At 43.1% G+C, this 15,739-nt stretch overlaps 1 protein-coding gene across 4 annotated transcripts in view; it reads right to left on the bottom strand.

Moving 5' to 3' along the window:
* Positions 1 to 2,406: 2,406 nt before the first annotated feature.
* The window catches only part of SNAP47 (synaptosome associated protein 47), a 34,358-nt gene continuing 21,025 nt past the window's right edge, over positions 2,407 to 15,739 (bottom strand). For all 4 annotated transcript variants that reach the window (XM_039523310.1, XM_039523311.1, XM_039523313.1 and 1 more), the window contains 2 exons: positions 14,328 to 14,452; positions 2,407 to 5,100 (listed from right to left, as the gene is read on the bottom strand). In XM_039523310.1, the coding sequence (XP_039379244.1) occupies positions 4,954 to 5,100; positions 14,328 to 14,452 (272 nt within the window). In that variant the 3' untranslated portion in view covers positions 2,407 to 4,953. The remainder of the gene's footprint in view (positions 5,101 to 14,327; positions 14,453 to 15,739) is intronic.

The raw sequence follows: 15,739 nt of genomic DNA, 5'->3' as shown, positions 1-15,739 counted from the left end.
GCAGGGGGTACCCCTACACCCCTTCCATTCATTACTCAAACTTCCAAGGTAACATCTTGATGGTTCAATGGCCAGCAGATAGGCTGTTATCTGAAAGGATGGGGGGACGGTTTCCAGCAGCACAGCTATTTCCTCTTGTAGGCGTTCAGATATCACAACATAGAACAGTCACCCCATCTGGGGAAGATTCATGTCCAGTATGTAGGCGTCACAGCCATTTGGAAACCAGCCAGCATAAAGGCTAAGCAGCTGGCTTACAATGAAACCACCCAACAGCAACCAGATTGGACTGTTACACCATTAAACAAACGCTGCTCCACTTAAAACAGGAGGCAGGTTAGCTGCAGCGTGAACCCAGGCGCACATTCCGTCTCTGGCACCCTAGACCTCTCTCAGCTGCACTCATGGCAAACTGGGCTCGGAGAAAGCACCTACCAGCCTTGTTCATGCTGGGCTCATGAGCAACTTTGCCACGGTCAAGAGAGCAGCCTGATGGATGAAACCCAGCAGATCATTTGTGTGGAACTGACAGCTTCTGTCCACATCGTTAAGGGAACGCTGAAAGAACCCTGCTAGAGCAGAGAAACGATGCGCCCGGTCCAGACCCACTAGTTCCCAGGCCTCGTGAGCTAGGTAGCCAAGAACTTTTACTTTACAAACACTAGTGGTTGAACTTACCATTAGGCCAAGTTACAAAATTATTTTTCTTCACCAGGCTGAGGTTTGACATAATCCACACAGGGTGGAAAGCAAGTGATGCTGCTGCCATGTTTTGCTATATTAAAAATGAATCAGGACAGTGATTTCAGCCAGTGTATCTCATAGCCAATGTTACCATATGCAGCCTTAACAGCTGTGGGCAGACTTACTCCATTTCCTTCTACGGAGAACAACTTGGTGTTCTCAGAGCGTGTAGCCTTGGAGACACAGTGAGCTGTTGTGAGGCTTTAATTAACTGCTTGCAAAACTCCTTGCGATCCTCAGATAATAAGTGTAAAGTGCTGTGCTTATTACAGTAACGTTTCATTGAATCCATAGAAGTAAAATTAGTTTCTACACGAAAGCCGCAGGCTGTGGCTATATCCAGAAATCACTCAGTAGGCCCAGGAACTTGAAAGCTGACTATTTATGCACCAGGCAATTGTGTAGTGTTAGAAGTGTGGTTTAAAAACCCGGCCGAAATAAAACAGACTTTTTTTAGACTAGAACCCTTATTGTTCAATTATTGTTCTCTATTTAGATTAGGGATTTGGACTCCATCGTGTTTGGCATTGTACACTTAAGAAAAGAGTGTCTGGCCCCAAAAGCTTACAATCTATACATATAAGGCACAACTTTTTAGAAATGTTTTAGACTATGTACAAAGGTTATTTCACTGAAGAATAAAAAAAAATACATTTCTTTTATGCATTGGCTGCTGTATCTTCTCTCCTGTGACTTTATTATTTGCAATTTACACTAATTTTTGAAAAAAAAATGGTATTTATGTCCAGCATAAAAGACCTCTCTCACTGCTGGCAATGACAGAAGCTCAAGCGGCTCTTTTGTTGTTAGGGTAGCAGGACCTGGTCAATAAAAATAAATAAAAAACACACATGCCAAGTAACTGTTCAAATAATTGAAAATTTGAGTACTGAGGCAGTTCTCTAGCCCACTGTCTAAGTATTCAAGGAGGTTCTGGGCATTACATCTGGGCAGAGCTTGCTCCTGGGATAGAATATTTGTTAGAATATATATATATATATAGTGCAGATTTCCCCCCACAAATCCTTTGAATGGTCAGAAAGTGACGCCGGCTGAACTCTGTATGGATTGTGGTTCATTGTCAGGTATTTTTGCTGTTCTTTGGGTAGGAAGGAAGAGACCTGTAGTAAAGTAAAACCCTGAGGGTGTCTGAACAAGCTTGAGTGTTGCTTTAGGTATTACTAAAAAAGGGTAGGAAGTAGAGATTTCCAAAGTGTGGTCTAATGACAGTGTGATACACAGAGCATTTGCAGGTGGTCGGAAGAGAGCTACAGCGAGCATGGAATTGAAATGCAGAACAAGAGAAGAGTGTGATTGACTTTTTTCCAAATGAGACAACACATTTATCGCACTAAAGAGACCTAAATATACATCAATTACTTTCCCGTGTGAGCAATCACTGTAGTTGCCACAGAGATGTTCCGTGATTACAAATGGGAGGGGAGGTGGCTGTAACTGGGTGGGCAGGCCTCCACGAGACACACAATTAGTGGTCCACGCTACCAAAAAGACAATTGAGAAAGCCCAGTACAAACAGAACAACAACAACAAAATCACTATTTCAAGATATTATTTTAATAAAAGTAAACAACAAGTTACAGAATCAAAGTGAATTCCTGGCAGATGGAATTCACCTAGACACAAAATGTACAGATCTAAAACTTTTTATTCTTATAATACTAGGGTTTGTTTTTTTTTGGCATGAACATGTTAGACCAAGGTAAACTAACGCATACAAACAGTAGTGAATTAAATGCCATAGCTAAAGCATAGCAATAAGTTATGACACAAAGAATGGTAAACTCAATCCAGTTAAGTGCAAATGTTATTTGTTTTTGGCAACCGTAGTCGAATTAATTAACGTTAGGAATCAGTTCTAAATCAGCACCTGGTCCAAATTTCTTCACACCAAAATGTGCATTTTGTGCAAAGTGTATTTCTAAACAAGTTTCATACAATAAATGGTCTTGTAAACATGTCTTCTCATCATATTAAGACAACAGTTACTTGGGATATTTCAAACTAAACCGGATGTGCTGATTTACAGTGTGATACATTCTTTATGTATTTCATATAGCCTAAACATTACTACATTCAGAAATACTGAACAAGACACCAATGCATGCCAGTAACAGCTCAGATAGTGAATAAGTGACTTGCAGTGCAAAAATACAAGACACTCAAAAATTAACCAGCTATTACATTGGAGAGATGTGCACTATATTGTTTTCAAGACTATTATCTCTAGGTCATTTCCCATATTCTGCTTCAATTGTAGTCCATATTACTCTGAAATGGAACAATCCCATGGCAGTTATCAGTGGGGTCCCCAGTTCAAAACTTCAGCATTTAAAGAAGATTTTATCTGTGAAGTTACATGCTGACAATTCACTATCAGCTTATTATAAAACACTTTGAAATGACAAGGTTACAACAGTTTTCTTTAAAGCAAGATAACTAGTGGGCTGTAGTAGAGAAAACAAAAAGGGTAGTGGGTAAGCAGAAATGAATCCCCGTCAAGTTCTCTGCTACAGGCTATCTGGAACCTATTCTAGGCAATGGCTTTTATGGTAGGAGAGAAAAGTATACATTAAATCGTGTTTAACTGATATAAATTACATCCAAATTGCGAACTATGACTAAAATCAATGATGATAAAACAATAATAATATAGTTTAGATACATTTTTACAGCCACTCTTTTATTTTTCAAAGACAATGAACTAACCATGTAAGACTGGCTTTGAGAAGAAGTCTTGTCCCCACACATCTCATGATTTTTCTTTTAAATAACTGGAAGCGGGAGGGCTGTCTACCATGTTAGTTTCCATTAACACCAAGAGGCACACAAAACATTTATAGCATTGATCAGGAGACACTCAATCCATAGGTCTGCAGTAGAGTTACTAGGGTTTACATGGTCCCTGTGCAGCTCTGATGGAGTCTGTATCTGAGCAGTGTGGAGGGAACACCAATCATAAGTGTATTCCTCGTAAAATGAAGGAGTGCTAAGCAATTTATGGACCTGAGCCTCCCAGCACCCAGGAAGGGTTACGGAAATGATATCAGTCATACCATGGAGAATCTGTGCCAGGTCATCATCAGATTTCTGAAGAGCTAAAACCTTTTAAGGACTTCAGCCAACCAGAGATCATCTTATTCCAAAAATCTCATTATACATAAGCAAGGCTCTTTATGTATACAAGGTACTCCACGTACTTTCAGAACAGACTTGTGTGCTTTAGGCAATCCTACCAAATCATCTCACTGACAGTACAGTGAACAACTAATCCTCTACTGTACTTTTATTTCTACCACTGGTCATTCAGTATAAAAGACAAAGCAGCTGCAATTGAACATCAAAGGATCAAGAATTCCCTTTTGGAAAATGAAAGTCTCCGCTTTGCTTTGACACTTATTTTCAGTAAGCTACTTAAGTAGCAGGACACTTAGCCTGTGGCAACACTCAACTGCACTCCTCACCGAGTGCAAATCTCACTAATTCACAGACATATTGTCTGTCTCCACTTGCTTGCCAAAGATTTCACAGCCAAAAGCTGTGGCAAGCTGTTGTATTGCTAAGACTTCATTACATAAAACCTTTACTAGTACACTGTGATAGGAATCTTAAAACTACATTTGTACAGTAAGTGAACAAAGTTCTTTTATCGTTAACAGTTAGGCATGTTCACTCAACCACTAATTAGTAAAATTCAGCAACTTGTAGTGGGACGCCTGGTGCTTAGGGTGAATTGGCCAACTTCTACTCTACCTCTGTTTTTGGAGAGAACTTGCAAGAATTTGGGGGTATAATTATCTCGTATAAAGACACAATTCATTGCCCCCTCATCTTCACTTGTTACAGAAAAGTTACTTTTCAAAAGCAGTAACTTAGCATGTGGCATGGACGTCAACTCAGATGACATCACAGTATTTTATATCTAAGGATCTTCTGTAGCAGGGATTTCGCAGTCATTGTCTCCCCACAATTAACAGTTTAGGCCTTTTTAATTTTAAAATGCCTTTAAAAGTTATCCCAGTCTGGAAATGTTTCCACATTCCTTCCCCCACAATCCCCGCCAAAGGTCCAAGCAACATTCAAGACAGTATTAGAAATGGCTCCTGTACAATCAGAAAGTCTATAAATAGTTTGTTAAAGAAAAAATTGCACAATCCCTCTCGTTACCATCCTCGCTGGCTCGTATTGGTGCTACGTTAGCTTCTTCATTCTGCGGTTCTGTTTGTCAATATTCAACGTCGCCCGGTCTACAGAGGTGGTGATGACATCAAGAACTTCGTCCTGTCTCTCCAGTTCTGTGTCTGTTTCTAAGGCGAGGCTCTTAAGTTTCTTCAGTATCTGTCAGAAGAAGAGGAGATCAAGAGCTTTCGGTGAATGGCCTGGTCAGACTTTTCAGTTATCTTCAGATGTGAAGAGCAATTGTAATATGCAAGTTTTGAATAATCAGATCCTACCTCCATATGTCCAGCAAAATGACAGGGCTAAGATTTCCACCATTTAATATTACAGTGCCCCAAAGTGGGCTCAATGCCTGATGGGACAAGCAGAGATAATCTAATTGCAGACATGATGCAAGTGGGGCTAGAACAACAGAAAGGACAGAGTGAGTAAGAGTGAGGGTTAGAGCAACAAGGTTACATGGTTTCTCAGTTTTGGCATTTGTGCTTCTAGCTGACTCAGTTATAACTGTAAAAAGCAACAGAGAGACCTGTGGCACCTTATAGACTTAACGGATGTATTGGAGCATAAGCTCACTCCTTGTGAGCACTACGGAAGTAGAGAGTCTGCAGGAACAATTTGAATGATCAGCACTGAGAAGACATTCCACTTGTGCAAAAGGTCCCAAGGTGGCTGCAGGAGAAGCGGACAAAGAGGGCACTGAAGTGGGAATAGTCAGAGGAGCGAGAGGGTCACACAGTGAAAGATGGTATTGAATACTTGGGTAAGAGTAGAGTTGAATAGGTCTTAGAAGGTAAAGGGACCAGTTGTTTAAGCATGATGCAGTGAAGAAGGGGGACATGCAGGGATCTGAAGGGGAAGAACAGAAGCAGTGGAGCAGGATCATATTAGATAGATGAGAGGGGAAGAATGTGGGTGTCAGGGATGTCAGAGAGACTACTTTGGGGTCATCAAGATGGGAAATAACAGATACACTGACTGCTACACTATCCCAGGCCACAAGCGAGAGGCCCACACAAGCATTATATTACAAATAAACCAGTTAACACTACACTTAGCAAATTACCACTCCCTCATGTAACCATAAGCAAACACCCAGAGAGAATGCAAGGTAACGCCAGTGATCCTCTTCTATGTAGTGTTTGGAAAAGCCCATGAGCATTGTTTTAGATAAGGAAGAAGCCTCTGAGGTGTGTGAGAAAAAGCCAAATCAACACAAATTTAAGGCCAGGAAGGTCCATTAAGATCATCTACAATGACCCACTAGGCCTTTACCAGCTCTAATTTCTGTGATCACATATGGCTAACCCCCCAAACGGAGATCCAAATGGTGAAAGAGAAAACTAAACTTCCTTGTGTGAACCTAGTGTGAACCAAAGCCATTTGTCCAGCCTGGCTGATCGTCTGACAAGACTCAGCCACCTTTCCTGACAGATGTATAAAGGAGGGGATTTGGAAAACCTGCCTCATATCACAGGGAGAACTGCGCTTCTCAAGTCCCCTCTAATAGAAAGTGGTTCCTTCTGCTGCCGTGGTGGCCCATACACGTCCTGATACTGTGTGCAACAACTGAACGTCACGACCCTCCTTGGCTAGAACAGGTGTTTATTCACGCCATCATAACGGAATCTGTGGAAAGGCCATTCTCTTCTCTTTAGGTCCTTTTACTCTGCTTATCGCCATGACATGGTGAACACCTAGACGAGACATTCCTATTTATGATTCTGCTGTCGATCCTTGTATGACACAGTGTTAATTACTAAAGGATAAACCACGCCTGTGTGGTTTCTGTACTAACAAGAATAGTGAAGAGGAGGACAGTTGTTCTATTTTCTCTTCTAATACCTGGCACCACTTTTATCTAGGGATTTCAAAGCTCTTTACAAATATTAATTTATTAACCCTCTCAACACCTCCAGGGAATAAGGGACATGGAGGTCACTTCACCCACATCTCAGATCAAATGCAGCAGCTGTCTTGCAGCGTGCAGCTACACTACACGTCAGTTTGGAACAGGAAATGAGGATTACTCTATCCAATTGGAACTGGAGGAAAAATTTACAGACAATTTAACTACTCAGACTGGAGATCAGCTAGGGCCCTGGGGTTTTATAGATGGAGCTCCCATGGCACTTTTAGTAAATCACAAGTGGTCAGAAACTTAGTTTTACATCTGACTGGAAAGATGGCCTCTCCAGCAGCACAGTGCCCCCAAATCCATGCTGGGGCACTGGTTTAGTGCAAAATCAGGTGGAGGAATTCCTCTCTTGTCTCACCACCACTTTCTGCAGCAACCAGGCATTCAAACAAATCATCTTATTCATTTGTTAAGCATCAGTGAGCTCAAGTATTGAGCTGGCCTGACCCAGTTTAGCTTGCGAAATCAATTGAGATCACAGCACAAGGCAGTGGGGTTGCTGGTATGCCAAGTGGAGGCTCAAACACATTTACAGATTAACAGGAGGTGGCACAAGAGAAGCCAGAAAGGAAAAAGAGGCACTTTCCACTCCCCAAACAGAGCCACCAGTATAATTTACAAAATAAAATTGTGCAAAAGCAAACAGGTTTATTATAACATCTGACCTATTAGTTTTAAACCTGATTAATTTTGATGTGCTCTAGATTAATTCAAATGGGCTTAAAATTTAAAATACCCAAGAAAGAACAATAGTTTCGAATAGTTTAAAATACGAACGCCACTAAAATGGAAATTGAGACAGCTACAGTGCTCTGTTCATTTAACCTGCCCTTTAGGGTCTGATTTGAAGATAAGGTGGTGATGTGGTTCCTGGAACAAACAAACAAATAATTGCAAGTGGCTCATTTTCACCCACTAATTTCCTTTGTCGGCATACTGAGAGTCTGGTAACAATTTGCTTAACCCTTTGCCTGCTAGCTGCATTGCAAATTCAAGTTGCGTATGGGTTAGTTTTCCTCAAAAGGTGGTCTGACATAGTTAAAACGCTGCATCTACTGCTGCCCACATAAAGATGGTTGGAAAGATTACTAGAGTCAGTAGTCTGGCCAAACCTTAAAAATGGTTGCTATTTTTGTGGAGCAAAACAATGACAAGATGTCTAGTCATCAATGCCCAAATTCTGCCAACCACTAAAAGATCGGATGCCTTCTGTGCCAAAACCTAATTTGGGCTGTGAATCAAGAGATGAAATCCCTCCTTTCTATTTACCACATGCTACTACACATCAGAGGCAATACTAAGGACTGTAGTTATAAGACATCTTTCCTGGCCACTTGCATTCAGAACGGATCAAAAAGATCAGTGGCCTCACAAATCTCCTGCCTTTCTAACTCCAGCAGTAAGAGGAAGCCACTGGGTGCAACTCAGAAAAACTGGTTCAACTCCCCACCCTGCTACAGATTTCCTGCTGGGGTCTTTGGGAAAGTCACTTAATCTGTCTGTGGCTTAGTTCCCCAACTGTAGAGTGAGGATACTTCTTCACTTTCCCCAACTTTTATTTACTTAGACTGTCAACTTTTCAAGATAGAAGGGTCCCTTTCTAGGTGTCTGTACTGCATCTAGCATAACTATATTATTCATTTGTATTATGGCAGAACATGCAGCCCGAACCCTATTGTGGCAGGCACTATACAAACAAAGAGTGTTCCTGTCCCAAAGAGCTTACAACAGGTCCCTGATCTCGGTTCAGGCCCTGTATTTGTAACGCAAATACCACCACCACAGCTGCGGTAACCTCTTTATAGCAGGGGGGAGGGATAGCTCAGTGGTTTGAGCATTGGCCTGCTAAACCCAGGGTTGTCAGCTCAATCCTTGAGGGGGGCACTTAGGGATCTGGGGCAAAAATTGGTCCTGCTAGTGAAGGCAGGGGGCTGGGCTCAATGACCTTTCACAGTCCCTTCCAGTTCTAGGAGATTGGTATATCTCCATATAGTGTTATGTTATATTTATTAAAGTAAGACATGAGACAAATTTGGTCAAACGATGCATATAGGTATCCACCAGTAGAAATAAGCAAAATGCAGAAAGCGGCAGGTGTTAAGATGAACGCTCGCTGCTCTGAATTTCTCAAGGAGTCCACTCCACAGGCTCTGTGCCACAGAGGGGTGAGGCCTGACATCAAGGGAAGGATGTGTTTGTGTAAATGCATGTGCCCCTGATCCAGCAATGGCCCCTCCACTCAGCTCCTGCTCAGATAAATCTGAAACCTGGCATGTCTAAACTACATCCATGGGAACAGAAAGGCTACGGTATGTGGCTTGCCATTATACAGAGATTCATAAGGCTGCTTTTATGGGGATCACGTGCACCCATTTGGGGCAGCTGTGAAATGGGGCCCCTGGCATGTGCATGTAACTGCACAGTACCTAAGTCGTCAGCACAAGTCACACGGGCACTCAAGCAGTGTACACATGTAGGCAGTGGTTCAGACCTCACAAATCCTCTTCTGGGGCCTCCAGGGAGTCAGCAGAGTGCATCCTACGGCACAAAACTTCTGCGCATAGGACACAAATTAACAACACGATTGCTAGAATAGGTACATTCGATAGCACAGCAGGTGCATTCTGTCTGGAATATCTGACAGCAATCAAGAGATCGGTTTTACAGGATTTGCTGTACTGGTTCTTTGTTTCATCAAGCTTTAAGGCATGTATAAGTTACAAAGAGAGCTATTCCAGCACTCTGATGCTGTGGATGAATGGTCCCACAACTAAGCACTGCTTCTTTGACTTCATAACAGTTATGCTTTCCCAAGACGAAGTGGGAATGCAAGACAAAGGTAAATAAAGGCAGAGGAAAGTATCAGAGTGAAATGACTAAACTAAACTAGAACAATCATATGACCAAAGAGGCACTGAGAAGCCACTGGAACGATACACAATGAAATCCATGGATTTTTCACAAATGCTATGGAAATTAATTTCTTTATATAGTATCATCTGCTATATGGGATATGCAAACTGCAGATGTAGTAAACACAACGGTAATAGCTCCTTGGCAGGAAAGGTTTAACAGAGCGGAAATTAGAAAGCACTGAATTTATTCTGCCAAACCAAATCTAGTGAACAGAATCCCACTCCCCCTCCTCTACCACAACCCTTAAGCTAATATTATCGTATCCCTTCCCACACCCAATGACATTATGTCAGCCATGGTCAGCCGGTAGACAGCGACTCAGCCACAGACCACAGGAACTCAGACTTCTTTCTGCAAATCTATAGCCCAGCTAATGGAACGCTGCCCACACAACCACAAAATGCCATGTTTTAAACACGAACGCCTCATGGTGAAGTCCTGGCAAGTTCTTTCACTTAAGTACCCAATCACAATTCCAGACTATTAAGGGCTTCCGGCTCTAATGAAAGGTACTTAGTATTCAGTTCGTTGAGCTGCTGCTAGAAATGCGAGTAGCTTTGTGAAAGAACTTCACCTATGAATGTTTCTCCCCAGGCCTACCCTGTAGCTCAGATATTTCCCTGACTGTTAATTATCCATTCCCCTCGCATCTCTCCAACGCTAAGATGGTCTGTTGGTCTTACCCATTCCACAAAGAGTTCTACAAAGCCCCTGTCAGTCCCTACCAGTTCCAGTCCAGAACTAAAGATATTCCAAAAATAAAGAGCATAATCAATTTTCAAGAGAGAAACTCTTCAGGAAATACTGGTACTCAGCGCTCAAGGGTCAGAATACCATGAAGCAATTTTCACAATGGTGGACACCACAGTTACAATACTGCCCTGCACACATTAACATTTTGTACTTAGGGCTTGTTTCGCCCTTAAATCTTGACATGCTTGACAAAGATGATCAACTATCATTCTTCTCATTTTACGGAGGGGGAAGCAGAGCCACAGTGAGTGAAGTCATTTGCTCAAAGTCACAGAGTCAGTCAACAGAACCCAAGGCTCCCGACTCCCAGTCCTACATCCTATTGACTAATCAATGCTGCCTCCCAGTAATAACCTGGAGTACAGGGCAAATCTAATAGAGATATTCAGGGCATTGAGAAGTTTGCCAGATACCTGCAAGCCAGAAGCAGATATATGACACCCTGATTGCCTGCTCCATGACTGCGAGGTCCAGGAGCTGCACTTTGAAACACCAACCATCCTCAACAATAGTTGGAAGGGTTTGTACGGGATCTCCATGAAGGTGCTGCGCCTGGACCCAAATTTAAAGTTCACCCCACAGAAACAGATATACTTTGTATACTTGCCCCTTCAAGCAATCCTAGGTTCTCTTCTCCCACATCCTCATACCTCCTTCCCTTCTAATCTACCCCACCACATTCCATCTCAAGAGGGAAGAAGGATGAGGTTTGCATAGATTCTCAGTCGAGCTGTCTGACTCTGCTTCAGAGTTCTGGAGTAGACAGCAGATATGGTGCATGGAGAACTTCTGGGATCAGCAGCACTGAAGGTGAGGCCCTCAATGCAGACAAGACAAATACATGTGGCTCCTCTTCAGCATGAGCTGCTGGGGGGAGAAGCAGTCAGGATCACGCCTTAGTAAGGAGCAGCCTACACTCACCACTCATAACTGCAGAGTGCCATACGAGTTTCCAGCCACTGAAATAGGCCATGTATTTGTCATGAATTGGCCCTGGAATAAAGAATTCCTCAAGATCCTCTTCTAAGAGGTGCTGCAAAATATGTAGGCATCTTCAACAGCCCTCACAGCTCGTGGTCAACAGCCCTTCCTTTAACATTTTGGTATTTATGCTCTTTCTGTTACAACTGCAAAGTCTAGTTCTGTAGTTATATCGCTGACAGGTTAAGAGATAAACAAGTAACCCAGCTGAATGCACAAGAGTTGAACAAGTGCTAGGTTGAACTGTAGAGAGGCAGTAGCTGCACTTATAAATTTCAGACTTTGCTTTTCATAAGCCTTAAAGTCCTCAAAAAAGGTCAACTCCATTTCAATTACTGCACATTTGGTAAGAAAGTTAAATGATTTGCATACTGATTTTGGGGGATGTCACGGCATCCACTCATCGTAAGTGGTGCCTCTTGCTAGCCGTCCTGCGGATTAGCTATGCCAGCTTGCGCTCTCCCGCCCGTGTTGTCTTCTCCCATCTTGTCTCGTTCTACGGCCCTGCTGACTCAGATCTGCAACTTCCTCGCTGTGGCTTAGCCTTCAGGCCAAGTCACTAAAGGCCTCCCCTTCCGGGGAATTCATAGTCTTTCAAGACCTGCTGTCTGGCTAGTGCCTCCAATGCCTTTGTCACTCCCCAGGGGCTGGTGGGGGAACCCAGGCCCACTCTGTACACTGGGTTCCAGCCCAGGAACCCTATAACAAGCAGCCACAGTCCCTTACAGTCCTACCTCTTGCTTCTGTTTTCCTGGGCTTCTTCCTACACATCTGGCTTTGCTCCTCTCTGGGTTTGCCAGACTCCAACTCCCTCCACTCAAGGCGTGACTGCAGCCTACTTCCCAGCAGCCTTTACTAAGAGCACCAGCCCCGGACTGCAGCCACCTACCTGGCTTTATACAAGGCCTGCCTATTTCAGTACAGGGGAGCCTGTTTCTAATTAGCTGCCTCCAACCTGCAAGCAGGGGAGCGTTAGGCTAATTAGCTGATGGAGCTGGCCCAATGCAGCTCTTGCTGGGCTAGTATGAAGAGCACAGCCCATCCCAGGAGGACCATAATGCACTGTCCTAATTTACATTCCCCCCTTTCCCCTCACCTTCTCTCAAAAGCAGATAGTCCTAGAAACTTCAACTGAGTTTAATGCATAAAGTCGTGAAATATAGTTTACAAGACCCATTTTTTGGTCCAAAGAGGTGTACTATGGAATTTATCCTTGGGTGAGGGAAGGAGGTGGGGTTATTTTGGGTACCTCAATTATTGGGGGCGCAACCTGAGGCAACTTACAGGGACCAGATTTTCAGAAAGCAGGTGCTCAGTATTTCAGATTCAGTATCCAGGCCTCTCAATTTGGGTACTTGAAAATGGAGGTCTTCAAAATCAGACACTTTGGAAAATCTTGGTTGGGTGTATTAGGAATATCAGAATGGTCCCTTGAGGCCAAAGGGGCTCTGGTGAACTCTGAAATTATTAGTGGGACTTTCTCAGGGTTTTCTTTGGTTTTAAAAAAGATCTCTAGTCTGTTTCAAATTAATTTGTTTCCCTGCAAAGAAACCTTTCAACTGTCTGGGTTTCTGTTAAGTCTAACCTTACTTCTGACATCCCTGGGTTGCTAGTAGTGATTTTTGTTAACTATAATGGTTTTTTTGCAAGGTTTTCATTTTTAGCCATCCTTAAAATGACTGCTGCGTACTTGCAAACTCAGGTCCAAATTAATTAAAAAGGGGTTTTGAGTCTGGAATTATGTGAGAGAAGGAGAATGAACAACTACAGGCTGAAGCAGAATAAGTGGCTATTTTATGACGCTATCACGAACCCACAAAAGCATCATTCAAGTGAGAGACAGGAAAAAGACAATGCCAGGAACACCCCCAATATATTCTTTACAAAATATTTTAAAGGGGAACAATCGGTTTGAAAGTCACACCTGTCTAAAAATATCGGGTTCATTACAGATATAAGTAACATGTAAGTTAGTGAAAATATATTCCTTTGCTTTTCCAGGTTGTTTACTTTGCGTACTTGACAACACTCTGTGTATGGTCAGTCTCTCTGCTGCTGAAAAGGCAGCAACAACAGGAGAAAAATGTTTTATTTTATTTTTTAAGGAATTTAAAACAAATTCAGGACCTAATATTTTAAGGCAGCTGTAGTAGACTGGATTTTTTTTAAAAGCTAGCCTTTTTACTGCAACCTTGTCCCTGCCCTCACATTCATCTGTCCAATCCACCAGTTGGATCTTGTATCTAAACTAGACTGCGAGCTCTCGGGAGTAGGGACTCTTTCTACTATATGTCTTTACCACACACAGTGGAATGGCTCCCCCAGCTGTTACTGCAATACAGATAAATGATCGTTCAAAAGAATTCAAGTCGATGGCGTCTGTTTAAAGAGCTGTAAAACAGGGAAGGAGAAAGTACAAGTGGGCACAATGTGATCTGGAAAATCAGTATTGAAACATTTAATTTTCAGTGTAACAGGGAGGTGGCACGAGCGTGCGACTTTTCAATGAACCAACATCCCAGAGCTATTTTCACCGTGATGATAAATCCCCGATTTCTCAACAAAATAAAACAAGGCAAAAACCCCCAAACCAACAAAAGGTGGCGGAAAGCACACTGAGGGTTGGATTTTTTAATGTCCATCCAGAGTTCCAGAGAAAGAGAGGAGGAGGAGACCTGGGCTATAGTAAATGAAGAGTTCTGTGTATAAGACCTAGGGATGAACCCTGCCCTTCTTCAGAGTGTTTCTGTTTAGGGGGAGGGCCCAAGGAAAGGGCTTTGGTATACGCGGCTTTAACCTGGGCTCATCTTGACAGTACCTGTTTAAGTTCCTGAGTTTCTGACTCAGACACAATTTGTTTTTGCTTTTGCAGCTGAGCCTGCCCGCCTCCGCCTTCTCCCGATGAGGATCCAGGTTGCACCACGCTTGCTATGCGTCCAGTGGCTGTAAAGAGAAATTCAGACAGTCATTCAGTGACACCTGCTGGACCAGGTGGAGAATGCAGGAGGTAAGACCAAGTGAAGTGCTTTCTGCTTTGCACAGTGGAGGCTTCTGTTGGGATGCAAGAGGAACTTAAATGAGAATCATCACATTTAATGGGGGGAGGGATAGCTCAGTGGTTTGAGCATTGGCCCCTAAGGGAACGGGGGTAAAAATCTGTCTGGGGATTGGTCCTGCTTGGAGCAGGGAGCTGGACTAGATACCTCCTGAGATCCCTTCCAACCCTGATATTCTATGATTCTATGACTCTTTCTCTGAAATAAAATCCATTATCTATGTAACACATCAGAGATCACGCGACAGTCATAACTACACAAACAACGTCTCAGGCTAGTCTGCAGAATGTAGCAATTGGAAAGCCTGCGGTGCCCCAGACAAGCTACTTAGTACCAGGGGGCCAATTGCTAAAAGGTTAATTTTGGACCCCAAGCAGCCGTTTGAAGCAGACGACACTTCGGAGGCAAAGCGTTTGTTCCGTACAGGAAAAACGTAGGCTCTTTCTGCTTCTCCTTCACGCGTCAGTCAATTCAATTTGCAAAACACAGCTTGCCCTGGAGAACACCTGTGAATCCTGTCAGCTCGCCTCGGAACAAAAGGGCAATGCTGACGATAACAGTGCGCACAGAGCTAATCAGTGCAGCAGCACGGATTTGACTTCTGAAGCAGCATGCCACCTGTCCTTTATTTAAAGCATCGGCTCCTATTGCAATATCTGATACCTCCTGTCCCAGAGAAGTGCTACGATTAAAGGCCATTATTTGTAATACAGATTGTCTCGGGTGTTTAGCACCACCCATATTTATGTATCAAGACACTCCAAACATCCCAGAAGTGGTCCCACTTAAAGGGGCACTGAACGTCGAAGGAAGCTGCCACTGCCTGCTATCGCACAGCCTGACCTAACACGGCACAGCGACAACAGCTGCTGGAGACATCAGGACAGAAAGTAAATAAGTCGGAAGCTGGAGCTCGCTCTGGATCCAAAGAACTGGTGCCAAGCTGGCTGGCCGCCTGACAGCACATACGCTACTACTTTGGATAGCGTTACTTCTTAATGAAAAAGGAGACAAAAGCTAAACTAAAAATACAAAAACCTAAATCCCTCACATGTAATTACTGCAACCTCATAATCCCCTGGAATCATTTGGTTATCTGGCTCTCCGTTATTGGACTCAGACAGTCAAGCTTTAAGACAAGCAAGTCATTCACTGTGCTAGTACTACTCTGTCC

Source organism: Mauremys reevesii, linkage group 2 (assembly GCF_016161935.1).
Source record: "Mauremys reevesii isolate NIE-2019 linkage group 2, ASM1616193v1, whole genome shotgun sequence".
In the NCBI taxonomy this organism is placed as follows: domain Eukaryota; kingdom Metazoa; phylum Chordata; order Testudines; family Geoemydidae; genus Mauremys; species Mauremys reevesii.
The sequence above is the reverse complement of the archived record's forward strand: the minus strand, read 5'-3'. Positions and strand labels throughout refer to the sequence as shown.